Below are 21,276 nucleotides of genomic sequence, written 5' to 3'. Positions count from 1 at the left end.
GGAGTAGATTGATTCCCTTGCCTAACAAGAATCTAAGGTTATCACGGTTAGATGGGGATGTGGAAATCAAAACACAAGCAGATCAGCCATGATCTTATTGAATGGCAGAGCAGGCTCGAGAAGCAGAATGGTCTACTTCTATTCCTATTTCTTATGTTATGTTCTTCAGCTTGCATGTACTGCACTACTGGACTCATCAGCTGCTATGACTGAGCTTTGATGGTTCTGCATCCCTTTATATAGTTTCAACCAGTTTTAGTCTGCCCACAAGTTTTGGTTTCCTTAGCAACTTGGAGGGTCAATCTCCCTTTTCAGTTATGGTCTGCCTCAAAAACAAACAGACTTTGGAAACAGATTCCATCACGAATGCTAGATTCCCTTTTGGGATAAAATTAGATTTTGCTGCTGATACCTTCCCCAAGTTTGCCCATCATACAGAGTTCCGTAATGCTAGTCCCACAATTGAACTTGCCCATTTTATTTTCCTCTGATTGAATAATTCAATTTAGGTAGGTGGCATTATTGTTTACTTGTTCAAGAGACTTTCCAACTGCATCTGCAAGAGTTATGTTGCTGTTTACCACAGAATATGTGCCTTTGAGCTCAAGATCTAGGCTAGGTCACCTAGCCTATTCTCCTATTCTTCCTTGCTTCTGTCATCCACAACCCTGTCTCTCCTAAATACATCCCATCCCTGCAACACTTGCCCTGGCCACATGCCCCTCCAAATCACACCATCCCTCTCTTGTACCAAAGCTTGTATTTTGAGTGACCCATGCAAGTCACACTTCAATTTCTGTCCCAAGTACGGTGTTAGAAATTTGAAATCTATAATATTATGTTTTGGTGCTGTGTCTTTAATTTACAGTAAAACGGAGGAATGAATGGGTCCTGTGACCTGCTTAGAATTCTGCTGACAAGACGACTGGGTGGTTTGACTTTTTAAATGTTACACTTTAAACTGTCTATTTAATTTCAAGACAGAATGAATTTGGGGGTCTAGACGATGGCTAATTAGCATTTCTACCTGAATACAAGCCCCATTTGATTCAAGTGGCCACTGGGACTGGCTACAAGGGGGGAAAATTCATAGGAAGCTGTTGTAGGATCGGGTTTCAAAAATATCACAATACAATTTTACTTTCTGTTTGAAGGTGAGCTAGTTCAATCTGAAGTCAGGGTGTTAAATTTGAACAAAGAAAATTATGACAGTATGAGGAGCAAAATTGGCCGAGGTGGATTGGGAAAATACATTAAAATGTACGGACAGTACACAGACAATGGATAGTCTTTAAAGAACTATTACATAGTTTATAGCAACTATACATTTCTCCAAGGCACAAAAACCCAAAAAGGTCAGTAAACAGTGACTAACAAAGGAAGTTAAGGATTGTATAAGGTGAAAAGAAAAAGCCCATAAAGTTGCCAGAAACAGTGGTAGACCCCTGAAGATTGGGTGGATCTTAGAATACAGCAACGGGGGACTAAGAAACTGATAAAGAAAGGGAGAATAGAATATGTAAATTAGCAAAAAACATTAAAAACGGACTGTAAAAACTCCTGTGGGTAGGTTAAAAATAGAAATGTTTGGCTAAGACAAACGTGGGTCCATTACAGGCAGAATCAGGACAATTTATAATGAGGAAGAGAAATGACGGAGAAGCTAAATGATTACTTTGTGTCTGTCTTCACCAAGGAAGATACAAGAAATCTCCCAGAATTAGAGAGCCAAGGGACTAGGGAGAATAAGGAATCAAAGGAAATTAGTAATAGTAAAAAGGTTATATTGAGAAATTAGTGGGACTGAAGGTTAATAAGTCCCCAGGACCTGATATTCTATATCCGAGTGTTGAAAGAGGTAGCTATGGAGACAGTGGATGCATTGGTAATCATCTTCTGGAACAGTTCCTGCAGAATGAAGGGTAGCAAATGTCACCCCACTATTTTAAGAAGGAGGAAGAGAGAAAACAGGTGACCACATACCTGTTAGCCTTACATCAATATTAGGGAAAATGCTAGAATCTATTCTAAAGGATGTGATAAATGGACGCAGATAACAATAATCTGTTTGGGCATAATCGACATGGATTTATGAATAAAAAAATTATGTTTGACAAACCTGGAGTTTTTTTGAATACATTGCTAACAGAATTGATAAAGGGTGGGCCTAGTACACTTGGATTTTCAGAAGGCTTTTGATAAAGTCCCCCACATTATCTGAGAGGTATGATTCCATGAGTATGACCATATCAGGCTGTTGCTTGATTAGTCTGTGGGACAGCTCTCCCATTTTGTCACAAGCCGCCAGATGTTAGTAAGGAGGAGTTTGCAGGGTCGATGGGGCTGGGTGTGCCATTGTGGTTTCTGGTGCTAGGTTGATGTTGGGTGGTCTGTCTGGTTTTATTCCTTTTAGACTTCGTAGCGGTTTGACACAAATGAGTGGCTTGCTAGGCCATTTCAGAGGGAATTTACAAGTCAACTACATTGCTGTGGCTCTCGAGCGACAGATAGTATAGACCATGTAAGAATGGCAGATTTCCTCACCTAAAGGACATAAATGAACCAGGTCTCTTTTTACGACAATGGTTTTGTGGTCACCATTAGAATTTAATTCCAGATTTATTAATTGTATTTAAATACCACCAGTTACCCTGATGGGATTTGAACCTGTGTCCCCAGAGCATTAGTCTGGGCCTCTGAATTGCTAGTGCAGTGATTATTGCCACTACCTCCTCCTATCCTCCCTCTGTCCATTGTGGGCAGCACAATAGTGGTTGAGGAGTGAAAATGTGATAGAATTAGAGTTGTGCTTTTGACATATTTTTGAAAGATGGCCCTGTGCATCTGGGTGGGATACTTCAATGTCCATCACCAAGAGTGACTCGGTAGTACCACTACTGACCAAACCCTGAAGGACATAGCTGCTGGACTGGGTCTTCAGAAGGCGGTGAGGGAGCTAAGAGGGAAGAACCTACTTGACATCATCCTCACCAATTTACCTGTCGCAGATGCATCTGTCTATGACAGTATTGGGAGCAGTGACCACCACACAGTCCTTGTGGAGATGAAGTCCTGACTTTGCATTAAGGATATCCTCCATTGTGTTGTTGTCACTACCACTGTACTAAATAAGAAAGATTTTGAACAGATCTAGCAACTCAAAACTGGGCATCCATGAGGTGCTGTGGGCCATCAGCAGTAGCAGAATTGTACACAACCACAATCTACAACCTCATGGCCGAACATATCCCCCACACTTACCATTACTTTTTTTTTTAAACTCGTTCATGGGATGTGGGTGTTGCTGGCCAGGTCAGCATTTATTGCCCCAATTTCCCTTGTTCAGAGGGCATTTTAAGAGTCAACCACATTGCTGTGGGCCTGGAGTCACATGTAGGCCAGGTAAGGATGGCAGATTTCCTTCCCTAAAGGGCGTTAGTGAACCAAATGGGTTTTTTACAACAAGTGGCAATGCTTTCATGGTCTTCATCAGACGTTTTTTAATTCCAGGTATTTACTGAATTCACATTCTACCATCAGCTGTGGTGGGATTCAAACCCAAATCCCCAGAGCATTACCTTGGGTCTCTGGAACACTGGTCCAGTTACAATACCATGACACCACCACCTCCCCACCAAATGCCAGGAAAAGTACCAGACATACCAAAAATGAGGCATCAACCCATGAAGCTGCAATGCAGGACTACTTTCATGTCAAGCAGAGGAAGCAACATGCAAAATACTGAGCTAAGCAATCCCACAACCATTGATCAGATTTAAGCTCTGCACTACTGCCACATCCAATCATAAATGATGGTGGACAATTAAACAACTAACTGGAGGAGGAAGCTCCACAAATATCCCCATTCTCAAATGATGGGGGAGCCTAGCCTGAACACTTTCAGCCACCTTCAGCCAGAAGTGCCGAGTGGATGATCCATCTAGGCCCTCTCACGAGGTCACTGTTTTGATAGATGCCAGTCTTCAGCCAATTCAATTCAGTATATGTGATATCTAGAAACAGCTGAAGGCAATGGATACTGCACAGTTTATGGGCCCTGTCAACATTCTGGCAATACTAATGCAGACGTGTTCCAGAACTAGCTGTGCTCCTAGCCAAGTTGTTCCAGTACAGTTACAACACTGGCATTGACCTGGTAACGTAGAAAATTGCCCAGGTTGTCCTGTACACAAAAAGCAGGGCAAATACAACCTGGCCAATTACTGCACCAGTCTACTCCCAATCAGTAAAGTGATGGAAAGAGTCAACAACAGTGCTATCAAGCACCACTTTCTCAGCAATAACCTGCTCTCTGAAGCTCAGCTGGGGTTCCACCAGGGCCACTCTGCTCCTGATCTCATTACAGCCTTTGTCCAAACATGGACAAAAGAGCTGAACTCCAAAGGAGCTGTGAGAGTGACTACCTTGACATCTCGGTAACATTTGACTGAGTGTGGCATAAAGAGGGTCTAGCAAAATTGAAGTCAATGGGAATCAGGGAGAAAACGCTCCACAGATTGGTGTCAAACCTAACCCAAATTAGCCCGGGCTGCAGGACATCCTGAAGGGGGAGGGTGAACAGCCAGAGGTTGCAGTCCATATCAGTAAGAGTGACATAGGTTAAAAAAAGGGATGAGATCCTGCAAGCAGAGCGTAGGGAGCTAGGAAATAAATTAAAAAACAGGACCTCAAAAGGTAATAATCTCAGGATTACTCCCTGTGCCACGTGCTAATGAGATCAGGAATAGGAGAATAGACCTGATGAATGCATGGCTAGCAAGATAGTGTAGGAGGGAGGGATTTAGATTCTTGAGGCATTGGGACCGATTCTAGGGAAGATGGGACCTTACATGGATGGGTTGCACCCCAGCAGGACCAGGACCAACATCCTTACAAGAGTATTCACTAGTAGTCTGGGGGAGGGTTTAAACTAGAACAGCAGAGGGATGGGAACCTGAGTGGGGAGACACAAGAGAGGGAAAGAAAGACTGAAATGAAAGACAGAAAAGTAAAAAGCAAAAGTGTAAGGCAGAGGAAACAAGGGCTAGCAGCAAAGAGGGCCATTGAACGTAAAAAAGATGTGTAAAAAGTCTAAAGGCACTGTATCTGAATGCATGGAGCATTCGCAATAAGGTAGACTAATTAACAGCGCAAATAGATGTAAACGGGTACAATATGATTGCGATTACAGAGACATGGCTGCAGGGTGACCAAGGCTAGGAACTGAATATCCAAGGGTATTTGATATTTAGGAAGGACAGGCAAAAAGGAAGAGGTGGCATGGCATTCTTAGTTAGGAATGAAATCAGTGCTATAGTGAGAGAGGATATTGGCTCAGAAAATCTAGATGTACAATCAGTCTGGGAGGAGCTAAGAAGCAACAAGGAGTAGAAAACATTAGTAGGAGTTGTATATAGGCCTCCAAACAATAGTGGCAAGGTAGGAGACAGTATTAAATGGGAAATTAGAGATGCATGTAACAAGGGTGCTATAATAATCATGGGTGACTTCAATCTACATATAGACTGGGCAAACTAAATTAGCAACAATTCCCGGAGCATGTATAAGATGTTTTTTTAGACCATCAAGGAACCAACTAGGGAACAGGTTATCCTAAATTTGGTTTTCTGCAATGAGAAGGGGTTAATTAATAATCTTGTTGTGCGGGGTCCTTCAGGGAACAGTGACCATAACATGACAGAATGCTTCCTTAGGTTGGAAAGTGAAGTAGTCCGATCCAAAAGCTTGGATCCTAAATATAAACAAAGGAAACTATGAAGGTATGAGGCATCAGTTGGCTAAGATAGATTAGGGAACTTCATTAAAAGGCATGGATAGCAATGGCTAATATTTAAGGAACAAGTGTGTGCATTGCAACAGTTATATATTGCTTTCCGGTGTAAAAACACAACAGGAAAACTGGCCCAACCATGGCTAACAAAATAAATTAAGGATAGTATTAGATCTGAAGAGGAGTCATATAAAGTTGATAGAAAAAGTAGCAAGCCTGAGGATTGGGAGCAGTTTAGAATTCAGCAGAAAGAAATTCATCAAGAGAGGAAAAATGGAGTATGAGAGTAAACTTGCATGGAACATAAAAAAAGGACTGCAAAAACTTCTAATTATGTAAGAAGAAAAAGATTATTGAAGACAAATGTAGGTCCCTTAGTCTGAAATGGGAGAATTTATATGAGAGAACAAGGATATGGCAGAGCAACGACTTCAGTTCTGTCCTTCATGGAGGAAGACATAAAAAAACTTCCCAAAAACCCTAGGGAACCAAGGGTGAGGAGGAGGAATTGAAGGAAACTACTATTACTTAAAAAAAAGTGCTGGAGAAATTAACAGGACTGAAAGCCAATAAATCCCCAGGGCCTGATAATCTACATCACGGGCCACGGAAATAGCTGATGTGTTGGTTGCCATCATCTTCCAAAATTCTGTAAATTCGGCAAATGTAACACTATTTAAAAAAAGGGAGGGGAAAAAACAGGAAATTACAGACGGTTAGCCTAACATCAGTGGTACAGAAAACGCTAGAGTCTATTATAAAGGGTGTGATAACAGGACACTTAGAAAATATCAATGAGAATAAACAAAGTCAACATGGATTTATGAAAGGGAAATCATGCTTGACAAACCTACTGGATTTTTTTTTTTGAGGACCTAACTAGCAGAATAGATAAGGGAGAGCCAGTAGATGTGGTGCATTTGGATTTTCAGAAAGTTTTTGATAAAGTCCCACATAAGAGGTCAGTGTTCAAAATTAAAGCACATGGGATGGGGAGTACTATATGGCATGGATTGAGAATTGGTTAGCAGACAGGAAACAGAGTAGGAATAAACAGGTCTTTTTAGGAATGGTAGGCGGTGACCAGTGGGATATCACAGGGATCAGTGTTTGGGCCCCAGCTATTCACAATATATATCAAGGGCTTGGATGAGGGAGCCAAATGTAATATTTCCAAGTTTGCTGATGATACAAAACTAAGTGGGAATGAGAGTGGTGAGGAGGATGTTAAGAAGCTTCAAGGCGATTTAGTCAAGTTGAGTGAGTGGGCAAATACATGGCAAACGCAGTATAACGTGGATAAGTATGAAGTTATCCACTTTGGTACGATAAACAGAATGGCAGAGTATTAGTTAAATGGTGATAGATTAGGAAATGTTGGTGTACAAAGGGACCTTTGTGTCCTTGTACAGCAATCACTGAAAGCAAGCATGAAGGATCAGCAAGCAGTTAAGAAGGCAAATGGCATGCTGACCTTCATTGCAAGAGGACCTGAGTACGGGAAAAGGATGTCTTACTGCAGCTATACAGGGCCTTGGTGAGGCCACACCTGAAGTAGTGTGTGTAATTTTGGTCTCCTTACCTAAGAAAGGATATACTTGCCAGAGAGGGAGTGCATTGAAGGTTCACTGGACTAATTCCTGGGATGGCAGGATTCTCATTTGAGGAGAGATTGGGCCAACTAGGCCTGTATTCACTGGAAGGATAGGTATATACCGAACAGAGTTGTGTGAGAGTCAGAGGCTTGTAAGCCTACAACTGTGCGAAGGAACCAAATTTAAAGAAACCTCATTTTGAATCCGTAAGAAAAAACATGCTTTGCCTGGTGTTGTTTAAAGTCTATGGGTTATTGTTGCCTTTGGGATGATTACCTGGGAGTGATTAATTTGGGGATTTGTTTAATAGTTATTATGGTAGTAATTTGTAGACATGCGTATGTGTTTAATACCTTGTTAAATTAATAAATGTTTAATTTAATTTGTATAAAAACCTCTGGAGGTTTGGTGGTTTTTATTCCTGAATTCAGAGCTGCATCTCAAACATACTAATTGAAAATATAGATTATGACAGCTGTTTAAAGTTTCCTTCTGGGGATATAGCAGGGCAGCTTGACCGCGTGGAATGTGCATCCTGTGGCATGTGGAGAGCCATGGGCGCTTCATGTGGTATAGATGAACACGTGCAGGAAGTGTCACCTGCTGCAGAAACTTGAATACCGGGTTTTGGAACTTGAGCAATGGCTGGAGTCACAGTGCTGCATTCACGAAGCTGAGAACTACATCGATAGCACATTTAATGAAGCGGTCACAATGCAGGTTAAGAGCACTCAGGCAGGGAGGCAATGGGTGACTGCCAGACAAACACTCTAGGAGTATCAAGCAGCTAGTGCAGGAGTCCCCTGAGTCTATCTTGTTCATTAACCATTTTGGATACTGCTGAGGGCAATGGCTCTCCAGAAGCCACGTTCGTGCCACCACAGGTAGCTCAGCTGCACAGGTGGAGAAAAAGAGGGGTGGAAGGGGAGCAGACAGGTGTTTTTGTGCCCATAAACACACTTCAAGGATGGTTTGCTGCCTCCCTGGTGCCAGGGTCAAGGAGGTCACTGAGCAGCTGCAAGACATTCTTTCGGAAGAGGGTGAAAAGCCAGAGGTCATGCTCCATATGAATACCAACAACATAAGGAGAAAAAGGGATGATAAAAGCAGATTTTAGGAAGCTAGGAAAGAGATTGAAAAGCAGGACATCTAAGGCAGTAATCTCAGGATTCTTCCCAGTACCATGTATTAGCGAGTATAGAAATAGGATTGAGTGGATGAATATGTGGCTGAAGAAATGCTGTAGGAGGGAGGACTTTAGATTTCTGAGGCATTGGGATTAGCTCTAGGGCAGGTGAGAACTGTACAAGGAGGATGGGTTACACCGTAGTAGGATCAGGACTAATATCCTCACAGAAAGATTTTCTACTGCTGCTGGGAAGGGTTTAAACTAGCTTGTCAAGGGGATGGAAACCAGACAGGGAATTCAGATAGGAGAAAAACAAGGCTGTAGAAGTAGATAAATAGTAAACGAAACTGGAAGGCAACAGAAACAAATGCCAGCATCAAACAGAGTCAAAATATGGAATAATGTTAAAAAGGCACTATCTGAATGCATTCAGCATTCGCAACAAAATAGGTGAATTGATGGAACAAATAGAAGTAAATGGGTATGATCTAACTGCCATAATGGAGACATGGCTGCAGGGTGACCAAGGCTGGGAACTGAATATTCAAGGGTATTCAACATTTAAGAAGCACAGGCAAAAAGGAAAAGGAGATGAGGTAATGCTGATAATACTTTGTACTTTTGAGAAAGAGGATCTTAGATCGGAAGAACAAGATGTAGAATCTGCTTGGGTGGAGCTAAGAAACAGCAAGGGGCAGTAAACATCCGGTAGGAGTTGTTTATATGCCAAACAGTAATGGTAATGTGCGGCACGGTATAAATCAGGAAATTAGAGGTGCATGTAATACGAGTAATACAGTAATCATTAGTGACTTCAATCTAGATATAGACTGGGTAAATCTAATGAGCAATAATGCTATAGAAAACATTTTTTAAAAAAACATGGATTGTTGCTGAAGTGTACCAATTAAGATTCTGAACTTTTGAGGAAAAGGCAGACCCAAACCTTTATAGAATTTGCTAGGGAAAAAGAAAAGTTGTTTGACATGTGGTTAGATTATTTCGATGTATGACATATTATAATATTTTAACTGGGATAAATAAAAACGCATCACATTGGTGACACATTTTCATCAAATTCCTGGGTGGAGTTGCTATGAAAATCCAGTTCATGGTTTAAATGTTTTAGAATATAACATTTTAGATTTAGGAATTAAAGTTTTAATTCATGGGATAAATGGGGTCATCTAATTGAAAAACTAATGAGCAACTCTGATCTAAAAGTAACTCAAACAAGCCTGTGATTATAACACTTAAATGCTAACCTATGTTTGTCTTGCAAAGTCAGAGTTTATAGTGGAAAATCTTGAACCATGAATGATCCATCTCTAAGGTTCTAATGGAGCCAGGGAGTCTGAAGAAAGAGTTGTAAAACTCCTTAAGCAATATAAATTATTCATATGGCTGCAGAATCAAAGAGATGTGTTGAAGGTAAAATAATTTGTTTGCATTTCTGTTTCAATTATCCCAAAGCATGCTATGTCACCATGGAGACAATGCTTCAGGGTGCAGTCTTGGTTCAAAAGGTCCTTTTTGTTTAACTTGTGTAAGCCCGCTTGCTGACAGAAGCGGGCAGTTCAGTTCAGTTTAGGTTTCCTAAGGGCATAGCTGCTGGAAGATTTCTCTAGCTTGCAGAGTGTGGAAGAAATTTACAGTGGTCCTCACAAAGCCTTGAGCCATAAAGCAGTCAGATTGAATAGTTTATACACCTGCATTTTGCAGGTAATGGAGAATTTAACCAAAGTGCCTCTGATTCAGTCAGACTTGCCTCTGATTATTCCTCAAACTCTTACGGTTGTCCAAATGAGTTGTAAGCTATTTGATGCAAGAAAACAAAAAAAAAGTAAAGAAATAAATGCAACAAAGTGCAGAGAAAAAAAACCAGGTCACGTCAAACATGTAATTAGCAAGCTCCAAGCAAAAAACCTGAACATACCTTTAAGAAATTAACAATGGCAATTTCCTTGAATGATCTCCTGACTGGACACTGTACCTTTGGTCCAAGATTGACAAAAACCCTAGATACACCACATAAATAAGGTTTTCTGAAGATCTTTCACCAAAGTTACTGCAACCAATTGGGAGAGCTACCTAGAAAAATCCTGATGTTACTATTTAAAGCCGAGAATACACTTGTCAGACACATGAATTTTATGAGTCCAGAAAGTCTGCCACATTGGCCTGCATAATTATTGGAAAACTGCACCTAAGAGGCCATTGTGTTTACATGCATAGTAAGTAGATCTAAGATTTACTGCCCAATTTTCTGCCCCACTTAACCCATGCCTCTAAATAACATACCAACCAATGCTACTGGCTTGACACATTGGAAATAGAATGCTGAACAGATTCAACAGTTTTTCCAGATTCATTCATGGTTTGTAGTATGTATTTAACTTGTGAGCTATAGTGCTTAACTGTAATGAATGATGTAATTCATTACTGTTGATACACTATTAAAAGCAATTAATACTGTGGAAAGTCTCAAAATAACTTGCAATTTTCAAACCACCCGTTTTTTTGCAACATTTAAATAAGGTCAAGTTTAATGATCAAATTTTCTAGAATAGTAATCGTCTTTGTACCTCACATCTTTCATCCCTTTCATCCACAAGCCTTTTCAGATGAATTGCCATTTTTTTGAAAAAGGAATTGACGTCCTCACGGGAGAGGTCAGATAATTCCATCCACTGCATATCAAAGACATTTTCCTGATTGTGAGTCACCTTCATAACATAAAAAATGGATTGTAATTTCCAGTGCTTTATAACAGCATTTTATGGAGATTAGATTATGAGGAAACATAACATACAGAAATGACAAACATCCAACTTTTCACAGCAATGCTTATTTGCGTATAAACTTTAAAGTTAGCATGTCTGAAATTAAGATCTATTTTTACTTTGAAATTAATTTTGAGCATTCAGATTTTCTCACGTATGCACAAAGTAGTATTTCACATACTGATATAATTATAGTCATAACTTATGTGGGGTGGGGGTGGGGAGACAGGTAGGACTGTTACTTTAAAGGGATATCCACTCTGGACTCTCAAGTGATCCCTCTAGGCTGCTGTGTCTTCACTTCCTTACCTACAGGACATCACTTGAATCTATAAATTAACTGCAAGAGTATTGAGTTTAAACCAAAAGAGTGAGTAAATCCAAATCACAATAGGTGAGAAAGAGAAATGGGGGAAATTAGTCATGTATATGGAGACTGAACTTTTAAAGCATAAAGACAGCAATATCCAAGGTAACTTATTATTAATTCTTGTTTATTTTATCTCTATGCACAACTGGAAGTATACTAAGACAGTAGAAAATTTGCCGGGAGGATTCAGAGAACACAAACCAGGCCAAATTGGAGCGCAGTCATGCCAGAGTGGTCATCTTTTTTAAATGATGAGTCAGTTTACCAATTCTAGCGTCCCATGACACCAAGTAAATATGTATTCTGGTCTCCACCTCAGATTTTCTTCTCCTTTCCTAGATATGTATCTTATCATTCAGAACAGCAAGCAGCATTCCAGTAACTCACCAAAAAGTTTCATATTTCATGTGTGAGCCTCAAATGTTTGGGGGCACGGGATGAGGGTGCAGAGGGCATTGTAGTTCAAAATGTTCATGTCCTCAGCAAACATATTTATACAAGACCACCTTATAGCTAGTTCAAAAGTTTTTATAAAAATATTGTTCTGCATTTGCAGAACATACCTCTTGAATGTGAGTTGCAACAGCAGCCTTCGTATCAAAATCAAGATTTTTTATCCTCTCGATAAATTCTTCTTTCCGTTCACACTGGAATAAAATGAAAATAGTTATGATCATTAAATCCAGCTTCCTTTAGGGACAAGAGGTGACTCTCCCCACACCAACACCCACCAGAAAAAAAATTTGAAAAATCAGCCTTTACAAGATTTGGAGCAATGGATTCATCCCTGGACAATTTTGATGAATGTGGCATTATTCAAGCAATAAAACATTGGAAATTAAACATCCAAAACTCTGGCAAATTGATTTGAGCCCAGGCTCAGACTGCAGCTCAGGATCTTTACCCTCATCTTCTCATAAACTAGTGTTCACTTGCTTTCTGGTGGTGGGGATGACTGCCCAATGAGGGTTTATTGATCTCAACAGATTAGGGAGGAGCCAAGACTACAGGGATGAAGGTTGTGAGTTCACAAATAAAGGAACTGCTAGAGTCAAGCCCATGTCTTATGAACACCTAAGCAAATATGTCATTTAATGCACCATTAAATCTTCCTCTGCAGGTACAGAATCTCTGGCTAACTGAACATTCCAATACAACACCAAAACACAGCAAGAGGATGCTGGGGAACAACCAGTAAAATAGAGGCAAGGGTTGTTATTCTAAAACTGCTTAAGTTATGCTCTGATTCAAACATTTGAAGAAGTCATGCATAAAAAAAAACATTCAGCCTGTGGCAAATGAAAACTCTTCCATCCTCTTACATGCAGTCTCATTATTTGACACTGCTGAACCGACTCCATCACAAAATAGAGAGTAGATCAACAAAAGAACCAGGACAATCCTTTGAGTAGCAGAGAACTTGCTGCATAGGATTTGACAATGGCTGGAAGCAAACTAGCTCAGTGATCAGCACAAACAACTTACCATTATGCAACATGGGGAATATCCAAAGGCCCTTTATAATGACTAAGGTCAGAGAATGTGGAGTCAGGGACAAGTGACAGAATGGATTGCTAGCTGGCTACAAGACAGAAAGCAGAGTGTAGGAATAAAGGAGAGTAATTCAGAGTGGCAGAAGGTAACAAGTGATGTCCCAAAATAGACGGTGTTGGGATCAATGCTGTTCACAATTTACATCAACAATTTGGACGCTGGAATCAAAAACACAATTTCTAAATTTGTGGGTGACGCCAAATAGGGGAGCGGGGGAGGGGGTGGAAATAATCAATACTGAGGAGGACATTAATATAATTGGCAACTGAAGTTTAACACACAAATGTTAGCAGGAAGAATGGGGTGGGGTGTCATTTATTATTTGGAAGGTGCGAATCTAGGTGAGCAGAGGAACAAAGGGATCTGAGTACAAACACATCAGTCACAAAAAGTTGTGCCACAGGTCAGCAAAACTATAAAAAGGCAAACCTAACACTCGGCTTTATTTCTAGAAGGATAGAATTGAAAAGTACGGGAAGTGTGCTATACCTGTGTTGAACCTTGGTTAGACCACACTTGCGTACTGAGAGATCTTCTGGCTGCTGCTATATTATAGAGAGGATACAGAGACAGCGGGGAGGGTGCAGGGATTTACAAGATATGAGAAATGGATGGGTATACATATCAGAAAACGATCAGCAGGCTGGGCCTCCTTTCTCTTGGAAAGAAAAAGGGTGAGGGGCGATGTAATCAAATTCTTCAGAATTATGAAAGCTCATGATGGACTGGATACAGAGAGAATTTATGCTCCTATGGGAAAGAGCATACATAACAAGCGGCCATCACTATAAGATAGTCACCAAGAAATTCAATAGGGAATTCAGAAGAAACTTCTTTACCCAAAGAGTGGTAATGTGGAACTCACTACCACAGAAAGTGGCTGGTGGATAAGTAGAGATGCATTTGAAGGGACGCTGGACAAGCATATGAAGCAGAATAAAATTGAGCATTACACTGATAGATTTAGATGAGAAAAGACGAGAGGGGGCTTGGTGGAGCTTAAACACTGGCAATGGATTGGTTGGGCTGAATGGCAACACACAGGGATTAGGAGAGAGTTTCAAAGAATAGGGCTAAGATGGCTGCTAGTCTCTGTCAATGTACAGCAAAGGGGAGGGTATGAAGGGCCAAAAGCATAGACTGGAAGGTTAAATGATATTGAAGGGCTTGTAAATTAGGACATTAACTTTGAACCTGATTCATTACAGACAAGGAGTCAAATGAAAGTAGGCGAGTACTGGATGATGGCAAGTGAGATATAGTGCTTGACAGGATGCCAGTGGCAGTTTTGGAATAGCTTGTGTCTCATGGAGCTTAGGCAGAGAATAGAGAAATCGTGCCTAGAAGTGATGAAAGCTCAAATAAAGGCTTCAGCGTTAGAGGAAATAAGATCAAAAATAGTAGCATTTCAGGGCAGAAAGCAATTGGTCTTGACGATGGATAAAGCATGGAACAAGATTTTCCCAGGGCTTCAGGAGCCTGACTTTGGGACCAAATGGGAGGTCCTGAGCCTGTACTTGATGGGAGCCATTTTCCTGGAGGGGGCCACCTAACTGGCTACCTCCATGCTCACTATCCAATTAAGGACAGCGGGCAGTCTTTCATGCTGCTGGCACAATCACAGGGAGAGGTGGGTGCTGCTGAGGAAGGTAGATGGCTTTGAGGAAGTCTCAAAATGGAGATGCCCACAAACATAATTTCAAACTATAAATTCAGAGGGGCTAACCAAGCCATCTTCAGCTCCTGCAAAAAGCTCCATAAGTTTTCCTCCAACTACTGCCTCTTCCTTAGCTGCTTGCTGAAAAACTGAATACCGTGGTGCACATCATTGATTATCTGAGCTTCAAATTCCATACGTAGAATTTTCCCACTGTAGGGGTAGCAGGCTTGGAAGTGGGGCAACCAGGAAAATAGCAGGGAGTCGTGTCAGGAAAGTTTCCCTGAAGTGGGCCGGAATGCCAATTAGCTGCTTGCTGAATGGAAGTAGGTAGGCATTTTAAAGTAATTAAGGATTATTTAGAGGACCTTCTGGCATTTTGTCCAAGGCAGAGCAGCTCCTGCCACACAGGGAGCTTGCCACCCATAGAGACATCTCTCTGTGGCAGACTTTTTTTTGGGGGGGTTGTGCTCAGAGTCAAGGATGCCAATCTCCAAAGAGGGAGCCACCAACATCAAAGTCTGGCCCAAATGTTGCCATCTGAGTGGTTTTCCCCCTTGCCCTGAGGGCCCTACTTGATCTCCCCAACGCTCAGCTGCAGATGATCTTGGATCATCCAAATCTTAAATGGCAGACAAGCATTTTGACAAAACAGAATTGATCGAGAAATCAAGGGTGATGGTGGAGACACAGAGCTGGTTGTTGTCAGTGATCATTGTCCTAGGCAAACATTGGGGCTTACATCAAATATGATACGTTAAGCTGGCATACTGGGCAACATTATGTTGATTCACATGGTGTCAGTTAGTAATGATGCTTTGTTCTTCTTAAATTTTCATTGAACATGCTGTACTAAGATACAATAAAATTATTGGAGAAAGACCCAATGAATCTCAGTAAAAAAAATCTCAAGGGTACATTTTACTTGACCACTGCCCTTGCAGCAAGTATGCCATGACCATCTAGCATGATGAATGACCACTTGTACAGTTTTCGAAATTGTGCGAGTGGAAAAGGCAAAATAATTTGGCTATGCTGTCACCACTTCAAAGTTGGCAGTGTGACTGAAAACAAAGAAAATAAAACATGAGATTTCATCAGGTGTGTTTCGCCTTAAACATAAATACAGAGGAGAAAAAGTCATGCCAGGGATGTTCAATATCATAATCTATCCAAAAAATCTATTGCCATTTTAAAACTTTTCAAGGCAGAACAGCACCAGAAGGACATTATAGCACTATTACAGGATGCCAAGAACAAATAATATTAACTTTAAATGAATTTCAAACAGAAAGTGAAAAGCAAAAGCATGTTTAAAAAAAAGAACATGAACATTACCAACCTGAACAGCACAGCCTAGTAGAAGTAGCAGAAGCTTCTTCATTTCTTCAATACCCTGTTCTGAAATAAATCAACCATCACTGTAAACCACTAGAATCACTAGAACCACTATGCAAGGTGGGTTTAAGTAGTTGCCTGCAAACGGGTTAACTTATTTTTAAATCTACAGTTTCATTAATTAGAATAGTAGAATGGTCTTGAAGGGAATATAATCAAAGAAAATCTGTACTCTGATCGTTGAATAAATATACAGTGAGGACATCACTAAGCAACTAGATAGACTGGCATAACCATCATTTGTTCCATGACAACTGCGAAGGGAGAAAAGAAACCAAAAATTTCCTATCTTGGCAAAATGCATTTTTAAAAAACTGTGTATACAATATAAATGTGATTTCAGAGCAATAATCCTACCTCAATATACATATTAGTTATATAACAATTTCATCTGTGACCTACGGTATTACTCTTAATCTTTCCAGCAGACAACTGTGTTGCAATCAATCCTTGGTATTTATTGTTCTCCATGTAATGTGTTGCTGGTATAACTGCATGCTCTGAATAGGAATGATCTAAATCATTTAGCATCAGGATTATCTGTGAAAGCCAAGCTATTACCTTCTTGTTAAGAGACTCTCAACCCAAGCAATTAACTTTTGTTGCAGATTTTAAAAATATACTTTGTTTCCAGTTTAAGATCAACTGCTAAAATAAAACTAAAGCAAAAGTTAAGACGCTCACTGCACCATTTCACCTTTGGTTCAATGCTTTTACTGTCATTTGATTCAGATTTTGCCCCCAATAGCATGTATGCAAATGGAAAACAATGCAAGATAAATCTTAATTTCAATCCATGAACGAACAACGCAAGTCTAATAAATCGTAGGTCACAGTGTAGATGTCAACCTTTGAAGGTTAAAAAAAAATGGGGATCACCTTATATGCCCAATATAAACTTGTGAACCACCACTGTTGGCGTAGGTGGTCGCCATTTTGAAATGTGAAAACGAACTTAACAATGGTACTTCAAATTAAATTGAGGGTCACACCCTTATTTAATGAAATAATTCTATAAGAATAAACTCAAATCACAATCATAATGTTGTAAAAAAACCATCAAATTCATCACCCCTTGCATCCAATTCAAAGAATTCATCAAATTCATACTGAGACACTTTGGCTATGACATCACTGTAAGGATCCCACTCTGGATCAGATGTGGCACTTTTGGTTTCATAATTATCCTTCTATAACAAATCATCCAATGATCTGATGACAGTTTGTGCATTAATAGCATCCCACAATCTGATGATGAAACCACACAAAACATCAAGCAGGGCAGCACGAACATTTCCGCTGTGAAGGTATTTTGCTCCATCAACCATTCACCTATTCCATTTGGTATGAACATGATCCTTGAAAGGCTTCCTGAGACCCAAAGCTAAAAAGATGAACTGCACACCTGTAGTTATAACTTGCAATTATAACTAGGCTCTTCTTGATCTCATCAGCTACATGGGACCTGAACATATTCCAAAGTAATAATGCGCATTCTTTGCACAAGTCACTTAGACACCTATTTCACATATCACCAATCCATAACTTCAGCCCATTTTCATTCATCCAAGCATCATGGGCATGCACCAAAACTCCTGCAGGGAACTTGATTTTCAGCATGGTTTAACTCTTGAAAATTACCATTAACTTTTAGTTCTGTTGGTTAGTACCACCATGAATCTGGTCTTCCCACTAGAACTATTTTTGAACTTGCATACTCCACAGTTTGATTTCTAACCATATTGGAATATAGAGGTTGGCGAGCGGCGGGGGGGGGGCAGGGCCAGCTCACCGACACGCGGGATGACGTTGGGTGGAACTTCCAACGTCATCCCGCATCATTTCAATTTTCAGTTCAGCGGGGGCGCAGTCGAATCAGCTGTGTGCCCGCTGACCTGTCAATGGTCAATTGAGGCCATTTAAAAAGTAATTAGACTAGTTAATGGACCTGCCCATCCAACCTTAAGGTTGGCACGCAGGCTGGAAGCCCTGGCGGGCTTCAGAAAAAGCATGAAACCTCATCCATGGGCAGTAGGTTTTTAAAAATTTGATCTAAGTTTATTTAAAAGCGATGGACGTTAGGGAAATTTCATCTCTCTACATGTACCATTTTTAAATTTGGCGCTGATCTCCCTGAGGCAGCACCTAGCCTCAGGGAGATGAGTGCGCTCTTTCGTGCACATGCATGAAAGAGCACACTCCTGGCTTAGGGAATCCCCGCCCCCACCCCCCACCTTGCACAGGGAGCATATAGCCTTCCCTGGTGGACATCACACTGGGTGGGCCTTAATTGGCCCACCTACATAAAATGGAGGCATGCCCCAGTCGGAGGCGCACCTGAACACACCCATTCTTGCCCACCACACCCGAGCGCCCCCCCCAAGCCCCCAATATGGGGAGGGAAGGAGAGAGAAATTCTTCCCATTGAAATTCATGGGTGTTTCATCCTTACTGCCAATGTAATATAATGAGTGCTAGTATTTTTGCTGTTGTCTGATAATGAATCACTAGAAACTGGCAATTTTGGCAAAGGTCTTTTGGTAGTCTCTGAGCAATCTTGGTCTTCTGCCACAAAACTAGACATTTTGTTCTCAAAAGCAGATGCAGCAAAGCTCCGAAATCTTTGCTGGATTCAGGGATTGATTCGGTCCACTTAAGTGGATATTTATTGCATTGCATTTCTGGTGACGATGTAACCAATCTGACCGTTTTCAAGGTTCCATTCCAACATATGCTTCTCAAGATCAGACCATTGGCTGGCCTCTGTTCTCATGCCGCATTTGGTTTTAGGCACCTGCCAGGGCAGACTCCTTCTTCCATTCGCATACCAGTTTTTCCTCTAACACTGAATTTTCTCACTGCAGCACAGTTATTTGATGAGTTAGCACATGCTACAACTTTTAGCATGAAAACAGCTTTGTAATTCAGCCTTTTTGCACGAGGACCTATTTCTATTTGTCACTGGCCATGCAGAGTTTGCTCCTTGTGGACGTGACATGTCTTTAACTCCCACACATCATCCTGGCCTGCTTGATCCCACACACCGACTTATTAAAGGCAAGTATGGCCCTAAATATGTAATTTTGAGCTGAAAAATTAAGGCTGGCTCTTAATGTGAATGTAGCCTTAAAAATTCATATATTGAATAAAAAAATGGGGGTTTGACTTATACATTAGGATTTTCCATGCCCATGGCATTGGGCGTGTTCAGTGGCTTGAGCGGACAATATGGAGTGATCAGTTCCACGACAGCGTGAAATCAGTTCGTGATCATCCACTCAGCCCGCTATTGAAAGTCGGGAACCTCACTGTAATGCACCAGAAGATCATTATTAGGCCTACCCAATGTGTTTCACAACTGCACGAAAGCGACATGCACCTGGGCGGGCTGTATTCGTTCGGGGCTTCAAGGTTTGTTTGCCTATCTTGCTTTGGCCAGTACTTGCAGACATCAGCGCCAGGCTTCACAGACAACACATCGCTTTTAGGGGAGCTCATGGCTAGTCCCTACTTGCCAGGTCAGCCATATGTGGGTGTCTTTTCAATGGCTGCAGGGCTAGGACTTGCTTGGCGAAGGGAGTGAAGTGGCCTCAGGCAAGGGAAGAGGCAACAGGACAAGGGTAACCCAGGGTAAGGGAGTGGGGGGGGGGGTGCCACATGTTGATCTGTGCAAGTAGTCTCAAGATGGTGAGGGCTGAGAAGGTTGTCTCCAGAGCAGATGATATTAGATGGACATGTGAGGCTGTATGTGAGAGAATGGATGGTGATGTCTCTTGAGCTGGCAGTGAGTGACATGCCAGTGCATGTGTGATAGGCTTGTGTGAGAGAGTTTAGAGTGATGAGATGTTTGCCATACCCTGGCTGCTGCACGGATGAGATCATTCATCTTCTATCGGCATTGGATGGCCAATCTCTTCTGTGCAGCAGTGGCACTGATCACCACTGCCACTGCCTCCCAAGCCTGGTTGGTCACGCTGCTGCCCATCCTGCAGCACAGCGGGGGTAGAGGACATCACAGCAGGCCTCTACAGCATCCAAAAAGGCGTTCCAGTGACGTGTCACTAAATCTGTGGGCTGCGGTATTTTTGTCTTTTGTGGACATCTTCACCGCAGTCATAGATTGGAAGCACAGAGCGCAGCTGGACTTTAAATATGATGCCTGGCTTGATGAAGCAGTGAGGTGATGGCGTGGCGGGCAAATGCAAGCCCGCCCACCATCAAAACAGCATGTTTCCCAGGAATGCATAACTAATGCGGTGGGGTTTGGGACAATATGGCACGAAAACCCGCCATTGTGGCCAACAGATCAAATGTCGTTTTAGCCGCTGCTACCGCACCTAGTGTAAATCTGGGACAATTCCACCCATTGAGCATAAGCCGAAACATGCATTTTGGCACCAAAAAAATTGCATTGTCTTATATACCACAATCTATATGTAAACTGGAATGACTGCATACTACTTCTCATAACAGTTATTGCATTCCTGCACACACTGGGTATCAGTGTAACCAGTCCATCTTGAGGTAAACCCCTCTCCTTCAAAAAAAAACTGTTGCTCCCATCACCCTGACAAACTAACACCCCATCTCCAACCTCGCTTTTCTCTCCCAAGTCCTTGGATGTGTTGTCACCGCCCAAATCCGTACCCATCTTTCCCAGAACTCCATCTTCAAATCCCTCCAATCAGGTTTCCACCCGCCACAGTACTGAAATGACTTTTATTAAAATCATAAATGGGCAGGGGATGGGCAACAAGTACTGGCAAAGCCAGCAGTGCCCACAACCCATGAAAGAATTTTTTAAAATGACATTCTCTGACAAAGGCTATCTATTTCTCCTTGTCCTTTTTGACACAATCTGCAACTTTTGACACAGTTGATCACATTATCCTTCTCCAATGCCTCTCCATTATCTTCCAGCTGCAGAAATCTGCAGTAGCCTCCTGTCCCATTCTTACTTATCTAATCGTAGTCAGATAACCACCATCAATAACTTCAT

At 41.4% G+C, this 21,276-nt stretch overlaps 1 protein-coding gene across 7 annotated transcripts in view; it reads right to left on the bottom strand.

Moving 5' to 3' along the window:
- The window catches only part of LOC121292611 (girdin-like), a 334,505-nt gene that overhangs the window by 248,477 nt on the left and 64,752 nt on the right, over positions 1–21,276 (bottom strand). For all 7 annotated transcript variants that reach the window (XM_041214804.1, XM_041214830.1, XM_041214822.1 and 4 more), the window contains exons 5-7: positions 16,222–16,280; positions 12,232–12,315; positions 11,101–11,241 (exon numbers count right to left, since the gene is read on the bottom strand). In XM_041214804.1, the coding sequence (XP_041070738.1) occupies positions 11,101–11,241; positions 12,232–12,315; positions 16,222–16,280 (284 nt within the window). The remainder of the gene's footprint in view (positions 1–11,100; positions 11,242–12,231; positions 12,316–16,221; positions 16,281–21,276) is intronic.

This window comes from Carcharodon carcharias, chromosome 2 (assembly GCF_017639515.1).
Source record: "Carcharodon carcharias isolate sCarCar2 chromosome 2, sCarCar2.pri, whole genome shotgun sequence".
Taxonomy (NCBI): Eukaryota; Metazoa; Chordata; class Chondrichthyes; order Lamniformes; family Lamnidae; genus Carcharodon; species Carcharodon carcharias.
The sequence above is the reverse complement of the archived record's forward strand: the minus strand, read 5'-3'. Positions and strand labels throughout refer to the sequence as shown.